This window comes from Herpailurus yagouaroundi, unplaced genomic scaffold, assembly GCF_014898765.1.
Source record: "Herpailurus yagouaroundi ecotype Mexico unplaced genomic scaffold, PumYag 161, whole genome shotgun sequence".
Taxonomy (NCBI): domain Eukaryota; kingdom Metazoa; phylum Chordata; class Mammalia; order Carnivora; family Felidae; genus Herpailurus; species Herpailurus yagouaroundi.
This window is the reverse complement of record NW_024412402.1, coordinates 14,639,990-14,658,570: the sequence shown is the minus strand read 5'-3', so window position 1 is coordinate 14,658,570 and position 18,581 is coordinate 14,639,990. Positions and strand designations below refer to the sequence as shown.

Genomic DNA, 18,581 nt, shown 5'->3' with positions numbered 1-18,581 from the left:
TGTGGCCATCTTTGAAGCTTCTTTCTTTTTGCCAGTGAGACCATCAAAGCCCAAGTGTGAGTTGGAAGGAGAGCTGACGGAAGGAAGTGACCTGACTCTGCAGTGTGAGTCAGCCTCTGGCACAAAGCCCATCGTGTATGACTGGCAGCGAGTTCGGGAGAAGGAGGGAGAGGATGAGCATCTCCCTCCCAGGTCCAGGATTGGTAAGTCACCTTCCCATCAGTCTGCTGAGACCACAGAATGGTCCTCTAGCCATGAATCCTAAATCCCGTTTGTCAGCAACTCACCACGTGACCTTGAATGCACGGCCAAATCTCCCTGAGCTCCTACTTTTCATCCGTCAACCGGGACAGGAAAAGAGAAAAATCCATCCTTTCCCTCCTCAAATGGCACCTAAAAGTGGCAGAAGAAATGAGGAAGAAATATACTGCGTAGCCATTGTATCTAAACGATTGTGTTTGGTGTCCCTTACACGTTCACAGTCTTTTGTAACTCTTGGCGGACGCACACGTTAAAAGAATGTTTGCCTTTTCCGTCTTCCAAGAAATCTACCATCTCCTCCTCACCAAATTGTGTTAGAGAATCTTAGGTCAATGATGCACTGAAGCAAACAATACAGAGGCCCTGTCACTCAGGGGATTACAGTCGTTCCTTCTGCTTATGTAGACTACAATAACCCTGGACGCGTTCTGCTGCAGAATCTCACCATGTCCTCCTCTGGGCTCTACCAGTGCACAGCAGGCAACGAGGCTGGGAAGGAAAGCTGTGTGGTGCGAGTGACTGTACAGCGTAAGTATCCAAACAGTTTATTCCTGTGGTCGCGTCATGGTTTGGCGTACAGCACCTTTCATCGCAAGTAAGAGTAAGGTCAAGGCCAAAATCTTTCTTTCCGGGAGGACGTGGTGACCGTGAAAATAAATTCGGTAGTTGCAGTGACCATTCAACTGGTGTAGCTAACTGTATTTACAAACGTGTGAATCTGTCAGCTCCCTAAAGAAATGTGTTAGGTCCAGGAGGGGACCGGAGGGAGATTTCCTCTATAAATGTAAATTTCCCTTATAAAAGGGGAACTTGTGCTTTGTTTTTAGAACTTCTCCTGTGTCTGCTGTTTCTCAAAAATAATCAGATTAAGGGGGCATCTGGCTGGCTCAGTTAGTAGAGCATAGGACTTGACTCTTGATCTCAGGGTTGTGAGTTCAAGCACCACGCTGGGTGTGGAGCCTACTTTAAAAAAATCAGCTTAGGGGCACCTGGGTGGCTCAGTCGGTTAAGTGTCCGACTTTGGCTCAGGTCATGGTCTTGTGGTTGGTGAGTTTGAGCCCCGCGACAGGCTCTGTGCTGAGCCTGGAGCCTGCTTCGGATTCTGTGTCTCCCTCTGCCTCTGCCCCTCCCCCACTTGTTCTCTCTCTCTCTCTCTCTCTCTCTCTCTCAAAAATAAACATTAAGGGGCGCCTGGGTGGCGCAGTCGGTTAAGCGTCCGACTTCAGCCAGGTCACGATCTCGCGGTCCGTGAGTTCGAGCCCCGTGTCAGGCTCTGGGCTGATGGCTCGGAGCCTGGAGCCTGTTTCCAATTCTGCGTCTCCCTCTCTCTCTGCCCCTCCCCCGTTCATGCTCTGTCTCTCTCTGTCCCAAAAATAAATAAAAATGTTGAAAAAAAAATTAAAAAAAAAAATAAACATTAAGAAAAAAAATTAGGTTAAAACAGTCCTAATGGCAAAGAGGCATATTTTGGGGTGGCATATTCTGCCACCTTTCAATACCAAGAAGGACAGTCATACATCAAGGGTAAATGGGAAACTCCAAAAGATAGAAAGATCTGGAAATACCCATCCTGTCCAGGACTTATGGGTTTGTTTGTTTGTTTGTTTAAGTAAACTCTACCCCCTATATGGGGCTCAAACTCACGACCCCAAGATCAAGAGTCCTCAAATCAAGAGTAAGCCAGCTAGGCGCCCCCAGGGCTTATGTTTTTAAGTTCATGTGTTCCCTAGCTTATGTTTGGTTTTACTTCTGCTTTTGTTTCTGAGAAAATAGATGTACAAAGCATCGGCATGATTGCAGGAGCGGTGACAGGCATGGTGGCTGGAGCCCTGCTGACATTCCTCCTGGTATGGCTGCTAATCCGAAGGAAAGACAAAGAGAGATATGAGGAAGAAGAGAGACCTAATGAAATTCGGTAAACCTCCCTCCAAAATCCCTTGTCCTAGGCTTCCTTTCCAGCTCCGTAGTGACCAGGGAACATAAATGTCCCATTTGCTCTTAACTGTGAATCTGTTAAAAGGATTATTCTGGTAGGCAAGGAGTTCCAGCCTAGGGACAGAAAGTCTGGTTTCCCTTGCCTTTATCGTGAAACGGTCTATCCTCAACTGGTAATTAAAAGATCAACCTTACATTACTTCTGATTCGTGTCCACTTATGAAGGGCCTATAATAAGGAATGAGCATAACCGATGGGCCGTGAAAGGGTCTGCGTGGACAAACCCCAGATCAATCTCAATGGTAAGCGTGTACTCTCCCAGAGTAATAGAGTTGACTTCAGGGCTAACAAAACATCCATTTGCCTAAGTCAACCGCTAAGTCTCAGCGACTGGGGAAGTCCCTCTTCCCCTAAATGGCTGCCTTCCAGTGGTATAATGTGAAGTTCACGGCTTGAGGAATTTATTGGGAAGCCTCAGAAGGAAGCAACCGTAGTGGAAGGTGTATCATAGTCTTGCCAGTGTTAAAGTTTACCTTTGCTGGTTTTTTTCCTCCTCAGAGAAGATGCGGAAGCCCCGAAAGCCCGCCTGGTGAAACCTAGCTCCTCTTCCTCAGGCTCTCGAAGCTCACGCTCTGGTTCTTCCTCCACTCGCTCCACAGCAAATAGTGCCTCACGCAGCCAGCGGACGCTGTCGACAGAAGCAGCACCCCAGCCGGGGCTGGCCACCCATGCATACAGCCTGGTGGGGCCAGCGGGGAGAGGTTCTGAACCAAAGAAAGTCTACCATGCTACCCTGACCAAAGCAGAACCACACCCGGCATGATCCCCAGCCAGAGCAGAGCCTTGCAAACCGTCTGAATTAGAGTGGACTTGACTCCCGTGCTTTCCTAGGAGTCAGGATCTTAGGACTCTTCTAGTCATTGAAGCTCAGTCACCAGCCACACAACCCCCTGGAACCAGATGACCGGTCATTTAAGAGGCGGTGAGCATTGCGTGGAATGGATCGAAATGAGTGCTTTCTTTCTAGGACACTGAACAAGAAAAAGGATGTAAACTGCTCATCTCCAAAAAGGCATCTCGTGGTGCCTTGAGACCAGAGTGGGGAAAAGCAGGGGTCCAACTCCGTGTGTTTGTTGGCCAGGACCTCTGGTGGAAAAAGTTGGGGAAAGGGGAACTGAACACACTTAAAACTTCTCACCGGAAATGTTTTGTATCAATACTTTGATTCACCATAGTCAAGGGGAAATGAGGTGGTGTTCATAAATTTTCTATGCATTTCTGCAAATCTACTGGATTATTGTGATTATTCAGAGTCAAGGGGAACCCACAGCCTTATATTACACCTAGCTGCACCAGGTACTGGGCATATCACTTCTGAGAAATTTCAAAGAAGGAAGTAACGTTTCTTCTGACCTGATTTCATTTACCATAAGGTTTGGATGTTAATTTCACAAGGCGCTGAACTAGCGGGCGGTGCCAGTTTTCCCACTCTATCCACTACTAATCTCCCTACTTCTAGTGAACAGTAAGAGAAGAACTAAGAGAGGAATCCAAAACGTGTGACCAGGGACTGCAAAAAACTTTCCACCTTAATCATGTTCAGAGGGTCACTGACAGATATTAGAAATCTATACTGGAACAATTGTGGACTTTCCCTCAAATCTGATGTCTCTAAGGACTTTCCTGCTGGATATCTCTGGAGCAAGAAAACATTCACTATGTGTCATTTGACAATGTTCTCAGAAGTCTTCTAGAGAAAAAGAGCTCGTTCAGAGATGCTGAAAGATCATGTGACATATCCTTGCATTCTCTTCTGAAAACATATGAAATCAGAATTTCAAGACTGACTATGACTAGAAAGGGAGCTTAGATCGGTTTTCTCTTCATATTCCGTAACATGTCAAGGAGTGGTATAAAGAAGTTTACTATTATACCAAACTTGGAGCTTCCTCCATTTCTTTTCATTTTAGGACAAGGACATGAACCTGGGACTTTTGATAATTCTAAGCCTTAAATTATCAAAAAGATCAAGGATTACCGTTTCCTAATGGCATTGCAAGTACATCATTACCATTCCCTCCTGAGAGGGTGACACAGAATTTCGGTAATTTCCCAGCCTAGCCTCTGAGGAAGTCCAGGGGTGGGCTGGAAGGAAAGGGAATTATATTTAAGGAAGAGCTGGTGAGGATAACTAGTGGGTGGCAGGACAGGGCTGCATTAGTGACTGCTAACATTTGAGCTGTTACCCTCCTGGAAACAACAGAAATGATTCACCAGGATAATCATCAGAAGGGTTGATTCATGGGGGGAAAAAAAAGGTGTGTGAAAAATGAAAAGGAAGCGGCAGCCTCCAATACAAGAACTTGCCTTTTTAATCCTTTTGACTGTTCTGTTAATCAAAACGGACCAACTATTCTGTTAGTCTGATCATGTGGCAAGAATGGGAGACCTGAAACCGCCCTGCAAGGACCCCAGTGCAGATGTCACCAGATCACCGTTGGTATTGCAAAATATTTATTATTAAAAGGGCAGCAGGTTGCAGGGAAGAAAAAAATCATGCGGAATTTGGAGATGACAGCATGGTTTCTAAAATGGGAATCAGATGCTTAAAGAGAAATGGTGGATCTGAGATTTTGCCCCATTTCTCTGTTTTTTCACGTCTGTTGTTTCTCACAATAGAGCCCTCGGATATTGCAAATGCATTTCCTTCTAAGGTTCTTTAAGAAACAGGGGTTGATCCCTGGGTGAAAATTGTAATCTGAGTTTTATCTTCCTCTTAAAAACAAGGTGGGAAATAGGAGACATTGAGGAAGTAATGTAAAGAATGTCTATTAATTTAAGAAGGCTGGCATATTTGGAATGCTTCTTATACTAACACTGCCTCATTGTAAGATATTAACTCCCTTCCTTACTCTACTTTTTTATTCTTCTGGTAATGTGATAACATATCACTTCTGCTATGTGATTCTGAGAATTCTTATTCCTACAGTACCTGAGCCAAACAAGTACACTACGGAGGCTGTGACTGTACCATCACAAGCAATTTGTTCTTATCATTATTTCTACCTTTGAACCTAAGGTTTCCTGCCTATGCCTTTGAAAGCAGGAATCGGTCCCCTTTGCATGATATGGAGACTTAGATTATTTAAGCCTGTTAGTTATTAAAAGACAAATACCAGTTGGATATCCAGATTATTTTGGAAATCTATTCATAGTGGAAATCTACAAAAAAAAAAAATCACAGATAACTACCTAAAATCTGAGAAATTCTAAGGAATTGAAAATTCTGAGGTAAGATGTTCAAGTCTTAGCAATGATAGTGCACTTCTCTTGGAGTCTGGCTTTTGGGTTCAGACATGGCAAATTCTGGGCTTAAGATACAGTTTTGAGACACTACAGGTTTCAAGCCATATTTCCATTAACACTGCAAGTCAAATACATTTGATCCTTTAATGGGAAACAAACAAAATGGTAAAATAACTAAAAGGTAGAAGGAAAAAATGTTTGTGGAAGAAGATAACGATGGAATGGTGTGAATGTTTAGAGAATAACCATTTCAATAAAACAAATAAACCAAACAAATTTGGAAAATAATGAAGTTGATGCCCTTGCTGTTACACTGTGTAAAAATATTTTCTGAATGGCTCATGCAAAAAGATGGAGAATTTTGCTTCATTTCTGGTGTTAAACTGTTCATATTTTAACTTCTAAGTTGCCTTGTAATTGAGACTGTATTTGATCACAAAAACCAAATATTTATTACAGATGCATCTGTATCAGCAATTAAAAAATAAATAAGTAAAGGTGATACTGTAGAAGGTGAAACTCGTATAACCTGCACTGGAAATTTGTTCATTAGCTTGCTGACAAAAGAGGAATGGAAGAACTCAGCCTACATAGGATCTATTATTTATTGATTTCAGTCCCAAATATACCAAGTACTATTTTCTCACAAGGCAAGATGGTAAGCAGTACTGGAGATACCAAGTTATGGCAGACTTCCTGCTCTAAAAGACTTTACCAAAATAAATAGTATTTCTTAAGCAAATATTTTTTTTTTTTGAAAAATTTTTTTTTCAACGTTTATTTATTTTTGGGACAGAGAGAGACAGAGCATGAACAGGGGAGGGGCAGAGAGAGAGGGAGACACAGAATTGGAAACAGGCTCCAGGCTCTGAGCCATCAGCCCAGAGACCGACGCAGGGCTCGAACTCACGGACCGCGAGATCGTGACCTGGCTGAAGTCGGACGCTTAACCGACTGCGCCACCCAGGCGCCCCTTAAGCAAATATTTTATGCCAAGGTCAAGTGCCAACAGAACTCCACGCTTGGGGGTTCAAATAAATCTCAAAAGAAGTAAATACAAGAGATTCAAATGAATCCCAAACAAAGTTCACAGAATTAGAGGAGGTGATATACACAGAGCACTTAGAACATGTGACAGGCTCAGATATGTTAAGGGCTCCATTCCCCAGTCAGAAACCCAAGCCCTCAGACTTCTTCACTGCAGTTCCTATGCCCCAAACTTTAATTTTCCATCCTGAATGTGTTTGAAACCTTGTGCATTTAAAGAAGTGGAGACAGGACAGTCATCTTATTGACCTTTAAATCCACAAACTCTGAATCATTCTATGTAATAAGAGCATAGTTCAAGTACTACAATGTAGTTTTGAATGACTGGAAACTGGTTATCTACTCTACTTTAATCACTGCTGTTAGGTGGTTTGGCCCTTGTTCCATTTTCCAATGGTTCAGTAGTTAAAATGTGGGTAGTTCAGAGGTTAGTTAAAAACTGTGATATGTAGGGCATAGTTCAGAGACTGTCCTTGATAGGTTGAGTGGGAGAAGGCAGTAGATACCAAAGAAAATTGAAAGGAGCCTCCCACAGCACACATCTTCCACTTTCTGGAGTTGAAGTTATAGGTGTTTCTAGAAAGAAAATTACACTGTAGTGTAACTAAAAAACAGACCAGGGGCACCTGGGTGGCGCAGTCGGTTAAGCGTCCGACTTCAGCCAGGTCACGATCTCGCAGTCCATTAAGCCTCCGACTTCGGCTCAGCTCACCATCTTGCGGTTTGTGAGTTCGAGCCCCTCCTCAGGCTCTGTGCTGACGGCTCAGAGCCTGGAGCCTGTTTCAGATTCTGTGTCTCCTTCTCTCTCTGCCCCTCCCCACTCACGCTCCGTCTCTGAATAATGAATAAACATTAAAAAAATAAAAAAACAAAACAAACACAGACCAAAGATTGAGAGCTAAGTTCCATTTGAGCTCAGCTAGCTGTTAATCCTTCCACAAGTAACATCTCTGAACCTCATTTTTCTCCTCATACCGGATGTACATCTCAGAAAACTGTTTTGATGATTGAATGATATAACAAATGAAAGCACTTTATATGCTGCGAAAACACCATATAAAATTAGTATTTTGGGAGGTGGGAAGAAATTAAGTATATACCTCCACGTACTCAAGCCAACATTGCCCCGGAAAAAGCAAATGTGAAAAGAAAATGTCTCCTTCGTATGTTTGAATCCGCCTGTAGGCTTTACTGGCTTTGACAAGGACAAGGTGTCCTCACTCTTGTGACACCCTTTCTGGAGGCACTGTCTGGAAGGTCTTTCTAATTCCGGCCACACCACTGTGTCAGATAGTGTGAAAAAAATCTTTTCATCTATCTGCCCCTTTATCTATCAAATAAGAGTATCAGCTGCCCTGCCTGTTTGAAAGAACACACTGGAAAACATTTCCAGGTACTGAGAAAGGCTCTTAGAATGACAAGGCCTAAATACCTGCCACCATGCACCACAATTTAATTCTAAGTAGTACTGTTTCGTGGAGTCGGTTAGTAATGTTTTCAAGATGCCTCTGAACGATCTGTCGCTTAGTTTTTTATAAGTCAAGGCAGGAAAGACATTACATCATGTTACTGAAAATAAAAGCAGCTCCGAGAGTCTAAATCAAGGACACGGGGCTACCGGAACCCAGGTTCCTAATGCCTGATTCTCCTCCACGGAAAAATCTGGCTAAGCTTTTCTTTTTCACAAATAACTGCGAGGTGCGGGACTTGGGCAAATGCAGAGGCAGAGCCGAGACGCCAAACCTGTTCTTGGCGGGAGGTGGGGAGTGGCGGAGTTGTCTGGGGTCGGGGAAGCGGCTTTGGCCACTTATTTTGTCGAGGGTCCAGGCACAGCATCCGGCCTTAAAGGCTCTGAAAAGCCGGAGCCCCTCCAACCTCGGCCTCGAGGGCTGCCGGCCTCCAGGTGCCACGGTGACTGAGGGTTCTGCAGGCTTGGCCTGGCTAACCTGTCTCTTCCTACACCCAAGTGGGGCCAGGCGGCTCCCTCCAGCCACAGATCTGTGTGTCCCTGGGCAAGACACCCTAGTAGCGCTCAGGGGTGGGAACATTCCTCCCGGTTCCTAGAAGGCCGACTTAGCCCAAAGGCACCCTAGATACGAAACATAGGAACGTGGAATCCGGGAGGGCCTAAATGAGCCTCTACAACGCCGAAGTGGGGGATGGGGAAAACAGAACGAGGACGGAGGGGGGGGAGGGGCGCAACAACCTTCGCGGCCATTTTGTCCTCGCTCCACTTCCGTCTTCGCTCCCGGGCTGCCGGGTCCGGACCCCTCCCTTCAGGCCCTGCGCTCGTCTTCCCCCGGTTGCACGTCGATCCAGATTGCGGCTAGTGCTGCTGTCATTGGCTGGTTCCAAAATTGCCCGCCCCTCTTCCTCCATTTCCTTCCGTCCGCTCCCGCCCGCGCTGACGGGGAGCGCATGCGCAGAAGCGGATGCACCCCCCTCCCCCGGCCCGGCCCCCCGCGCCTGGGGTGACTGAGGACTCCCGCGCGCGGGCTCTCACGGCTCCACCCTCCCTTTCCCCGGGGCCGCTCGGAGAGCGGGGGCGAGAATGAAAGTTCCAGAACGCTGCGGTGAGTGCGTCATCGCGAGGTGGGGTGGGATGGGGGCGGGAGTGGGCGAGGCCCGAGGGTAGAGCCGGCTTAGTCATTGGGGCTCACAGAGATGGCCGCGTGCCCATTGGTCGAGGAAGTCATGATGGGCAGCCGGCAGGGGTGGGCCCCTTCTGGAAGGTTCTGAGGCAGGGTATAAGAGACAGGGTGGCGGGCGGAAACCGGCCTCATTCAACGCGGCGTTAGCTCTCCAGGTAGCTGTTTCTTTGGCAAGTGGGGCCGGGCCCATACTGAAGGTAAGGCCTGTCTTCTGAGCTTTTGGGAGTTTTTCAGAAACGTGCAATCTACCACCACCGGGCTGGTCGGGATTGCAGAGGCCCAGAGGCTTCTGATCATTTTCTTGTAGGTGGGGGGCCCCCCAGGCCCCTGCCCGCCTGGGGCGCGCTCCTTACGGGGAGGCGGCGGACCCGACCTTGCGGGCAAGCGGGACGTGGGCTGCAGGCCGTTGATGGTCGCCGCGGGGGTCAGGGCGGTGCCCGCGGGGAGGGCTGGGCGTGGGCCGCATCCGTTTGCGGGGCACGGGAAATCCAGCCGGCCCCCTGGAGCGGACCCTTCCCTAGGTTCTCAAAAAGAGGAAGCCGCTTTTGGCACGGGCCCAACGTGGGGGGAGGGGGCTTCTGAGCACGCCACGCAGGCCGTATTGTGTTGGCTCCGGAGCGTGGGGTGGGGTTGGAGAAGGTTGCGCTGAGTCGAGGCCACGTGCTCCTGTCGCAGACCCTCCGGGCAGGTGCTTGATTCAGGGCCGGACTCGCCCGCGGTTGGCACGGTAACACCCCGATTGCAGCATTTTTCGCTCTGGCCCTCCGGCGTGGTTTCCTCCGACAAGGGCAGTGTTTCTGGGGGGAGGTGCTGAGTGTAATCTTCTTACCATACCTGATAGTTTGAGGAGCAGGAAGCGTTTCCAAGTGGTGGTGTTTTTTTGTTTTTTTTCCAAACCCTGGGCTTTTTTTTTCTTCCAGCAACTATGTCTAAGGGACCTGCAGTTGGCATTGATCTTGGCACCACCTACTCCTGTGTGGGTGTTTTCCAGCACGGGAAAGTGGAAATAATTGCCAACGATCAGGGAAACCGAACCACCCCAAGTTATGTCGCCTTTACTGACACCGAACGATTGATCGGTGATGCTGCAAAGAATCAAGTTGCAATGAACCCCACCAACACAGTTTTTGGTAAGCTGTTAATTTTGAGCAACATGCCTTGAGTTTTAAGTGGTGTAGACTGAATGAGAAAGTTCAAAGTTTATCAATGTAAGGTAGCCGTGAAAGTTTTGAAAATAGGAAGAGCCTTTTTAAGAATTTACCTGGTAATTTTGTACTCTTAACTGCTAAAAATAGGGTATCAGATGAGGAAATCTGAACAATTCTGCCAGAGAGAACTTGAGTCCATTTGACTAATCTGGAGTTTGGTTGCTAGGTCTCTGATCTTCACATTTCAGTAATGGTGTACTAGGGTTCTTACTTGGTAGATGCAATGTAACACTTGACCTGAAACTTTTATAGATGCCAAACGCCTGATTGGACGTAGATTCGACGACGCTGTTGTTCAATCTGATATGAAGCATTGGCCCTTCATGGTGGTGAATGATGCTGGCAGGCCCAAGGTCCAAGTAGAATACAAGGGAGAGACCAAAAGTTTCTATCCAGAGGAGGTATCTTCTATGGTTTTGACAAAGATGAAGGAAATCGCAGAGGCTTACCTTGGGAAGGTGAGTAGCCTGCTAATCCTAGAGACCACGTGGCTGGAAGTTGAGCATTATGCACTAGATTCCCTGAGGAATTCATGCATGGGGTTTTGATTGAAGGATACACATTAGTAATCTGACTGCCTTATCTTTAGAAAGCATGTGATTGCTATCTTCAGTACACACAGAAGTAGACGGAGATGGGAGTATTGCCAGATTTATGAACTGATCTCTAACACGGTTTTGTTTTTCCTATATTTCTAGACTGTTACTAATGCTGTAGTCACAGTACCTGCCTATTTTAACGATTCTCAGCGTCAGGCTACCAAAGATGCTGGAACTATTGCTGGTCTTAATGTACTTCGAATCATCAATGAGCCAACAGCTGCTGCTATCGCTTACGGCTTAGACAAAAAGGTATGTATCCTTTGTGGAGCTGGGATTCATTTAATGACTGACTTGAGCCATTGGAGATTTGGATGAGCAATCACCTGTATTCTAATTGCAGGTTGGAGCCGAGAGGAATGTGCTGATCTTTGACTTGGGAGGTGGCACTTTTGATGTGTCAATCCTCACTATTGAAGACGGGATCTTTGAGGTCAAATCTACTGCTGGAGACACCCACTTAGGTGGAGAAGACTTTGACAACCGAATGGTAAACCATTTTATTGCGGAGTTCAAGCGCAAACACAAGAAGGACATCAGCGAGAACAAGAGGGCAGTCCGTCGCCTCCGTACCGCTTGCGAGCGCGCCAAGCGTACGCTTTCTTCCAGCACCCAGGCCAGTATTGAGATTGATTCTCTATATGAAGGAATCGACTTCTATACCTCTATTACTCGTGCCCGGTTTGAAGAATTAAACGCTGACCTGTTCCGTGGCACGCTGGACCCTGTAGAGAAAGCCCTTCGGGATGCCAAGCTAGACAAGTCTCAGATCCACGATATTGTCTTGGTGGGTGGCTCTACGCGTATCCCCAAGATTCAGAAACTTCTACAAGACTTTTTCAATGGGAAGGAACTGAATAAGAGCATCAACCCTGATGAAGCTGTCGCTTACGGTGCAGGTAATAATCCACTATTCGAGTTAAATGGTTCTAACAGGTGGTCTTGGAAGCCCCACGCTGACTCGCTATGATGAGTGATTCTTAAACATTCGTAGTTTCCACCAAAAGCTTAAGCTGATGATGGTCTAACTTCCTTGGATGTCTGAGCGATAGACGTTTGTTAGGTAATGAGGTTGTATTTATTTTATTTTTTTTTAACTAAACGTTTTTGTTTTAGCTGTGCAGGCAGCTATCCTTTCTGGAGACAAATCTGAAAATGTTCAAGATTTGCTGCTGTTGGATGTCACTCCCCTTTCTCTCGGCATTGAAACTGCTGGTGGAGTCATGACTGTTCTCATCAAGCGCAATACTACCATTCCTACCAAACAGACCCAAACCTTCACTACCTACTCTGACAACCAGCCTGGTGTGCTCATTCAGGTATGTTTTACTGTATTGGTACCGATTCAGTTATGCTTCAGGTCCTATGAGATTTTGGGAAGACTTGTCCTGCTATGATGATCGATTCCAAAACCATTCGTAGTTTCCACCAGAAGTCTTGTGTTGGCCAATTCCTTCCTTGGATGTCTGAGCGAGGTCTTTCCTGGTTGACCTGAACGTCTGTAAACTGGTATGCTGTGATGCTTGCAACTCCTTAGTAATTCTCATTTCCTACCAAGGTTTATGAAGGTGAGCGTGCCATGACCAAGGATAACAACCTACTGGGCAAGTTTGAACTCACAGGCATACCTCCTGCCCCCCGTGGCGTTCCTCAGATCGAGGTCACTTTTGATATTGATGCTAATGGCATTCTCAATGTCTCTGCTGTGGATAAGAGCACAGGAAAAGAGAATAAGATCACCATCACAAACGACAAAGGTAGGCACAACTTTGGCACTTTTTCCTTTGTCTTAAAAGATCTGGTCTGGGGTCATAGGGACCATAGATCTTATAAAATCTGTCCAAGGGCATTGAACCCAAGGGCTCACTTCTAATGGGCTTGGAGCATTAATGGTTAAGGTTGGCAGGATAACTGAAGGTTCAATGTCAAAAGTCCTGTCTAAAAGACCAGTTAACTTCCACAGGTCGCTTGAGCAAGGAAGACATTGAGCGCATGGTCCAGGAAGCTGAGAAGTACAAAGCTGAAGATGAGAAGCAGCGAGACAAGGTGTCCTCCAAGAATTCCCTTGAATCTTATGCATTCAACATGAAAGCAACTGTGGAAGATGAAAAGCTTCAGGGTAAAATCAACGATGAGGACAAACAGAAGATTCTGGACAAGTGTAATGAGATCATCAACTGGCTGGATAAGAACCAGGTTTGTAATTTCTAATAAATTGAGAGTGGAGAGGGTATAGGGTTTCAGCAAGATTAGATGGGATTTTACGATACAAATCGGTCACAATGATGAATGGTCCATACATTCGCGGTTTCCACCAGAACTTCAGATGTTGGCAACTTAGATTCCTTCCTTGGATGTCTGAGTGACCCAAGAGTTCGTTGGTAATTAAGACTCCTATGTGATGGTAGGTCTTTGCATTTTAGGAACATCAGGTTGACTTGGTAGGAAGTTTCCTCCTTTGAGGAACCTATAGTAAAGGATTTTGTTTTTTGTTCTTCAGACTGCAGAAAAAGAAGAATTCGAACATCAGCAGAAAGAGCTGGAGAAGGTCTGCAATCCCATCATTACGAAGCTGTACCAGAGTGCAGGAGGCATGCCTGGAGGAATGCCTGGAGGCTTCCCTGGTGGTGGAGCTCCCCCCTCTGGTGGTGCCTCCTCTGGGCCCACCATTGAAGAGGTTGATTAAGCCAACCTGAGAATAGGTCTAGCATTGTTCCACACAAAACATTTGAAGGACCCAAATTTGTAGCAAATTCCATGGCAGTGAAGTTGAGCTGCTATAGTTAATAAACTGGGCATTCTTGATACTTGAATATGGAATATGTGCACAAGGAAAGGAAATACAACATTGCACTTTATAAGCACTGTATTGTTAAGTGGAAAATGCAATGTCTTAAATAAAACTGTATTTAAAATTGGCACCATATGATTGTCTTGAGTCTATACAAGGGCAGCAGGCATTTTTGGTTTGGGGCTGGATGGATATTTATTTGGCTAACTGCAAATCACACAAAATAGTATTTGGGCAGTTGTATCTTTCAAAAGAGGCTTCGGGTTAATGAATTCATGTTGTTTTATTTGGGGTTTGAGATTAGTAGTAAAGTGAACTTAGAATTTGCAGATTTTTCAGTGTTGGGAGAACTGTTGATGGGAAGGAAGTATTAAAAATATCAGAAGGGGTTTTTGTGCTTGGTCAGTATGAACAGTGAAATAGTCCACGGAAGTAGCATTAAGCATGTGAAACTGTCCCATGTGTGGAACTGTAAAGCCCTGCACCAGCACGTTTGATAACAGTTCTGTTCCTTTTTCTCAACTTGGTTGGGTGGGAACTTGAAGGGGTGGCAATGGAGTTTGAGGAGGGTAGGGTTTATTTACCCATAGAAGCAAACCATGAGCATATAATTCTGATTTTAATATCTAAACACCGATTAACCTTCAGGGACTTAGCTGAATAAATATTGCTACATTTCCACTTAAGTCCACTTAACTGGATTGCCTTTATGTGATCCTGGTTTTGGAGCAAAGTGGCCTTGGTCCTTGAGGAATTTTAGCCGAGGTGTTGGGCTACACAAGTGCTGCCACGAAATTTCAGTCCCAAAATGTCCTTGTGTGCAATGTATAGCTCTGTCCTGAGAACCCTCAAGGAAACAGGTAAAGGGATTGTTACCCACAGTGCCTGGTGACATACCTGCCATCTGGTGGTCAGTTTAGGAGAAACCTGCTGTGTGTTGGCGAGGTCTTAATGCTCCCAGTGGAACAGTCCAACTTAAAGATCTGTTTGGAATCTTTCCCTGCCTTTATAGAATTGTTGGTTCCTGGGTGACCTGTTATGACCGTTAATATTAGGATTTCAGTGGTAATTGCAGAATGATCTTCGTTTAGTTCAGTGAGTATAGAAACTGATGACTTCTAGTTTTTCTCTAAATGAGGTTATTGCTACATGGACTTCACTACATAGTGACTTATGGCCATGCCCGTGTAGTGCTTGGTGTCTACAGGAGACTTGGGGTACCATATGTGATTTATATTTATTTTCTCTTAGCTTATCCAAAATTTGAAAGCAATGTATGATTCTTGGGAAAGGCCCAGGGTGGAGTATTTATATAATTTGGTTTCTTAATCTGACTTGTTTTAGTCCCTTTTTGTTACTGCATTCTTTATGAACTGGAACAAAACTCTGACTTGAGATCTCAAAAAGGAACAATAGTATAATCAGTGGAACAAACAGATTGAAAAGTGGTGGCAGTCCCTTTATGCAAATGGGAGAAGCCATACCTGTGCTAGGGCAAATAACGGGGCTTTGTCAAGAAGGTGGAAATTAACTGCTAGAATTAAAATTAATCTGCATAAGGTGGTGTTTACAGTTGACACAGATTGAGTTGCATTGATTTCAAATTGCACGGTAGGAGAGCAGATCGAAATATTCAAATAATGATCGGCTTTATTCCAAAACCTGTATTTTTTGCTCCTTCATTACCATGGTGAATTCTGAAACTGGCTCCTTTCAACAGAGAGCATCTGGGATTCATACTGGAAAGAATATTTTCTTAAAGGAGTTTCATAATCTTGGTCCTCAAAACACATGCAATTGTGTACTTAGTGACTTGGTCCCAATATTCATCTGAGCATTTGTTGAAAAAATTCTTTTTATTTTTGACAGAGACAGAGCATGAGCGGGGGAGGGGCAGAGAGAGGGTGACAATCTGAAGCAGACTCCAGGCTCCAAGCTCTGAGCTGTCAGCACAGAGCCTGACACAGGGCCTGAACCCACAGACTGTGAGATCGTGACCTGAGCTGAAGTCAGACGCTCAACCGACTAAGCACCCAGGCGCCCTCATCTGAGCATTTATTTGAGTTCACGGTCAGCCTTTTTTTTTTTTTTTACCCCCAATGCTTTGGGTATTCAGTTGGAGATTCGTCTTTCGCAAGCGGCAGTCAGCAGTCTGGGCATTTGAGAAGCACAGTGATTCAAATCCACTTTTGTTCTTGTGATTAATTAGGTTCCTGCTGTGCCAGAAACCTGGTTTGTGGGTATAGATACAAAAGCTGGTAAAAATGTTTCAGCCTTATGTGTCTATAGGATAGCAGGAGAGAGTGACTGAAGATAAATTGGTAACTCCGAAGTAACAAAGTATAAAATGGCATGCTTGCAGGAAAACTCTGGCAAGAAGAATGCTTAGAAGATGGAGAGAAGGTGGCCCTAAGGAAGGAACAGTAGTGTTTACCACTTACATTCAGTTTAGAGTTAACAGGTAGCTTCCACTTTTCCTACTTTTTTTAAACAACCTCCTAGGGGAAGGATGGGTGGATGGTCAGCTGTGCACTCGTAGATCTGTATAGGGTGGCAAAGGCAATTTTACTAACGGTGATTTGGGGTTGTGGTTATAAGCGGTAACATCATGGTGCTTGATGGCTGGTTCCTAAATTTTGCACAGGATCCCACTGGACTGGGGAGAGGGAGCAAAAAATGCACCGTTCCTCCCATCTCCACCTTTTTAAGAATTAGTGTTGGTTTCAGCTAAATGTATTTGGCAATAGCTTAAGTTTTTAGTCAACAGTAATTGTTAAACTACTAAGGGCGTAGTTTTTACTAAGGGCGTAGTTTTTATCTGTAAAGCCGCAGCAAGACATTTACTTTCAACAGCATTAATATTTATATACTTAAAACGTAGTACAAAATAGCATGGTAATACTTGCAAACAGTCCTTTGCTCAAACAATATTTATGGAGTACATATAATTTTTCAGGTCCTCTACTTTCATAGGAAAAACAGCCTTTTGGATTCTGGTAAGGTAGCATGGAGTGATGGTGGAACATAAATGGGAAAAAAGTTCAGAATTTCCATTGGCGGGGTGGGGTCTGCATATGGGTGTAAGGGCCTCTTTTCCCACTAGATGGCAGTAGCTATTTAGAAAGCAACCGCGAAGGGTAGGTGAGGAAAGTACAGGTTTTGCCTCACCCAAAGCATAGCAAGTGCTGAGGAAGAAAGCCCCGTGTATTCACATTCGTGTACTAGGTAAAGCATTTTCTGGTTGGGGTTATAGCTTTGAGTAGAGGTCTCCGAGTGCTTGGGGTTTGAGGTGGTGGTTAGATCTAGAACTTTGAAACTTGGGAGGGAGGGGCGCCTGGGTGGCTCCATCGGGGAAGTGTTTGACTCTGATTTCTGCTCAGGTCAGGATCTCAAGTTCTTGAGATCGGGCCCCGCATCAGGCTCAGTGCGATTCTCTGCCTCTCTGCCCTTCCCCCACTTTCTCTCAAAAAAAAAAAAAAAAAAAAAAAACCATAGAGGAGAAAAAGGGTTAAATCTCTGTGGTTAGAGTAGTCTTAGTGGATACACTGTCCCCAGTTTAAGCCCCTGTGTTATTTTGAACTTCTCCCGAGAATCCTATTTGTATGAAATGCTTGAATTCCCACCTACCCCCAGACTCAAACCCAAGAATGCAAGAGTATTCACACACTCCTATATTTCTAGTGTTTGGCACAAGTGAAAGAAAAAGGAGTAGAACAGGCACCCAACAGGTTGGTGGTAGAATGTACTCCCTTTGAGCTTTCTGAGGGTGTGGTCATGGTCATGGGTCTTGGAGTGGTGAGTGGCTGGCTGGCTGGCTGGCTGAGTTCAGGCCCCTGACAGATGGGCTCCTTGCAGAATTTGGGAGCCAGGATTAGAGTTGGTGAGAGGAGGAAATGATCAGTCAAGCCTGGAATAGGTCTAGCCAAATGAAAGTTGGCGGCAACAGGACTGTCGGAACCTTTGGCCTCATGGACCCCCTGATGTCTTTAGGTTGCCCTGCAGTTGGGGCAGTATGTGGGGGTGGGCTGGGTGAGCAGAGGAGGCACAACTAGTCTTTGCCATGTGAGAGGACAGACAGCACAACTTGGAATAGGGCCTATTCTAAGGAGCTGGGCCACAGATCAGGGCATTCAGAGGATGCAGCCAGCCCCAGAGCTCCAAATCTTGACTTGGGTTAGGCAAGGTTGTCTTAGATACGACCCCAAAAGCGCAAGCCACAAAAAGACTTCCTGAAAATTAACTTCCATAAAGGATACCATCAAGGAAGTGAAAAAAGCCCACAGAATTGGAGACAGTATTTGCAAACCATATATCTAATAAAGGACTGGTATCCAGAAGATCTTTAAAATATATTTAGGGGTGCCCGGATGGTTCATCGGTTAAGCCTCCGAACTTCAGCTCAGGTCATGATCTCACAGGTCGTGGGTTCGAATCCCTTTACCAGCCCATCATCCCTGCGGATTCCCAAACAATGCCTAATTCTATTCTTGCCAGCGATTTCCCCCGTGGGCAGCAGTTTATTTCTGTCATCAAGTCTCTGATGAAATCTTGAGCCGTGAAACATTTAGTCCAATCCGCACAAATCGTGTGTAGTGTTAACATGTCACAGGCTGCCGGTGGCCTGCATTATGTGGTAATTTGGAAGCGAGAGAAGTGATAATATAGGGCCGGGCTGCTTTTGTGAGCTCGCATTAATGCTGGAGCTGGTGATGTCAATTGACAGCCCATTGATTTGGGCTAATAGTGCCTGGAGGGGGCAGAATTGGAGCGAGGTAGGGAATAA

At 45.5% G+C, this 18,581-nt stretch overlaps 2 protein-coding genes and 2 non-coding genes across 4 annotated transcripts in view; all 4 read left to right on the top strand.

The window, feature by feature from the left end:
• Positions 1–6,021, top strand: part of CLMP (CXADR like cell adhesion molecule) — a 99,740-nt gene extending 93,719 nt beyond the window's left edge. The window contains 5 exon segments of the mRNA XM_040483346.1: positions 36–203; positions 667–789; positions 2,035–2,176; positions 2,755–2,999; positions 3,002–6,021. Coding sequence (XP_040339280.1) covers positions 36–203; positions 667–789; positions 2,035–2,176; positions 2,755–2,999; positions 3,002–3,054 — 731 coding nt within the window. The 3' untranslated portion in view covers positions 3,055–6,021.
• A 3,246-nt stretch (positions 6,022–9,267) lies between these two features.
• Positions 9,268–13,933, top strand: HSPA8 (heat shock protein family A (Hsp70) member 8). The gene is made up of 9 exons (XM_040483345.1): positions 9,268–9,397; positions 10,121–10,330; positions 10,661–10,866; positions 11,107–11,259; positions 11,351–11,906; positions 12,124–12,326; positions 12,566–12,764; positions 12,971–13,203; positions 13,508–13,933. The coding sequence occupies exons 2-9, from the start codon at positions 10,126–10,128 to the stop codon at positions 13,691–13,693; spliced, it is 1,941 nt and encodes a 646-aa protein (XP_040339279.1). The 5' UTR covers positions 9,268–9,397; positions 10,121–10,125; the 3' UTR covers positions 13,694–13,933.
• On the top strand, positions 11,969–12,056 carry LOC121035676 (small nucleolar RNA SNORD14). Its single transcript, XR_005793017.1, has one exon. It is a non-coding gene; the product is annotated as a small nucleolar RNA SNORD14 (small nucleolar RNA).
• On the top strand, positions 12,396–12,481 carry LOC121035677 (small nucleolar RNA SNORD14). Its single transcript, XR_005793018.1, has one exon. It is a non-coding gene; the product is annotated as a small nucleolar RNA SNORD14 (small nucleolar RNA).
• Positions 13,934–18,581: the final 4,648 nt, after the last annotated feature.

What these genes read in the sequence shown, in the direction of transcription:
- HSPA8 (XM_040483345.1), top strand. Translation starts at nt 10,126, where the DNA reads ATGTCTAAGGGACCTGCAGTTGGCATTGATCTTGGCACCACCTACTCC. An exon ending in AGCTGTCGCTTACGGTGCAG is followed by an intron (nt 11,907 to 12,123) that starts GTAATAATCCAC and finishes TTTTTGTTTTAG; the next exon opens with CTGTGCAGGCAGCTATCCTT. An exon ending in ACTGGCTGGATAAGAACCAG is followed by an intron (nt 13,204 to 13,507) that starts GTTTGTAATTTC and finishes TTTGTTCTTCAG; the next exon opens with ACTGCAGAAAAAGAAGAATT.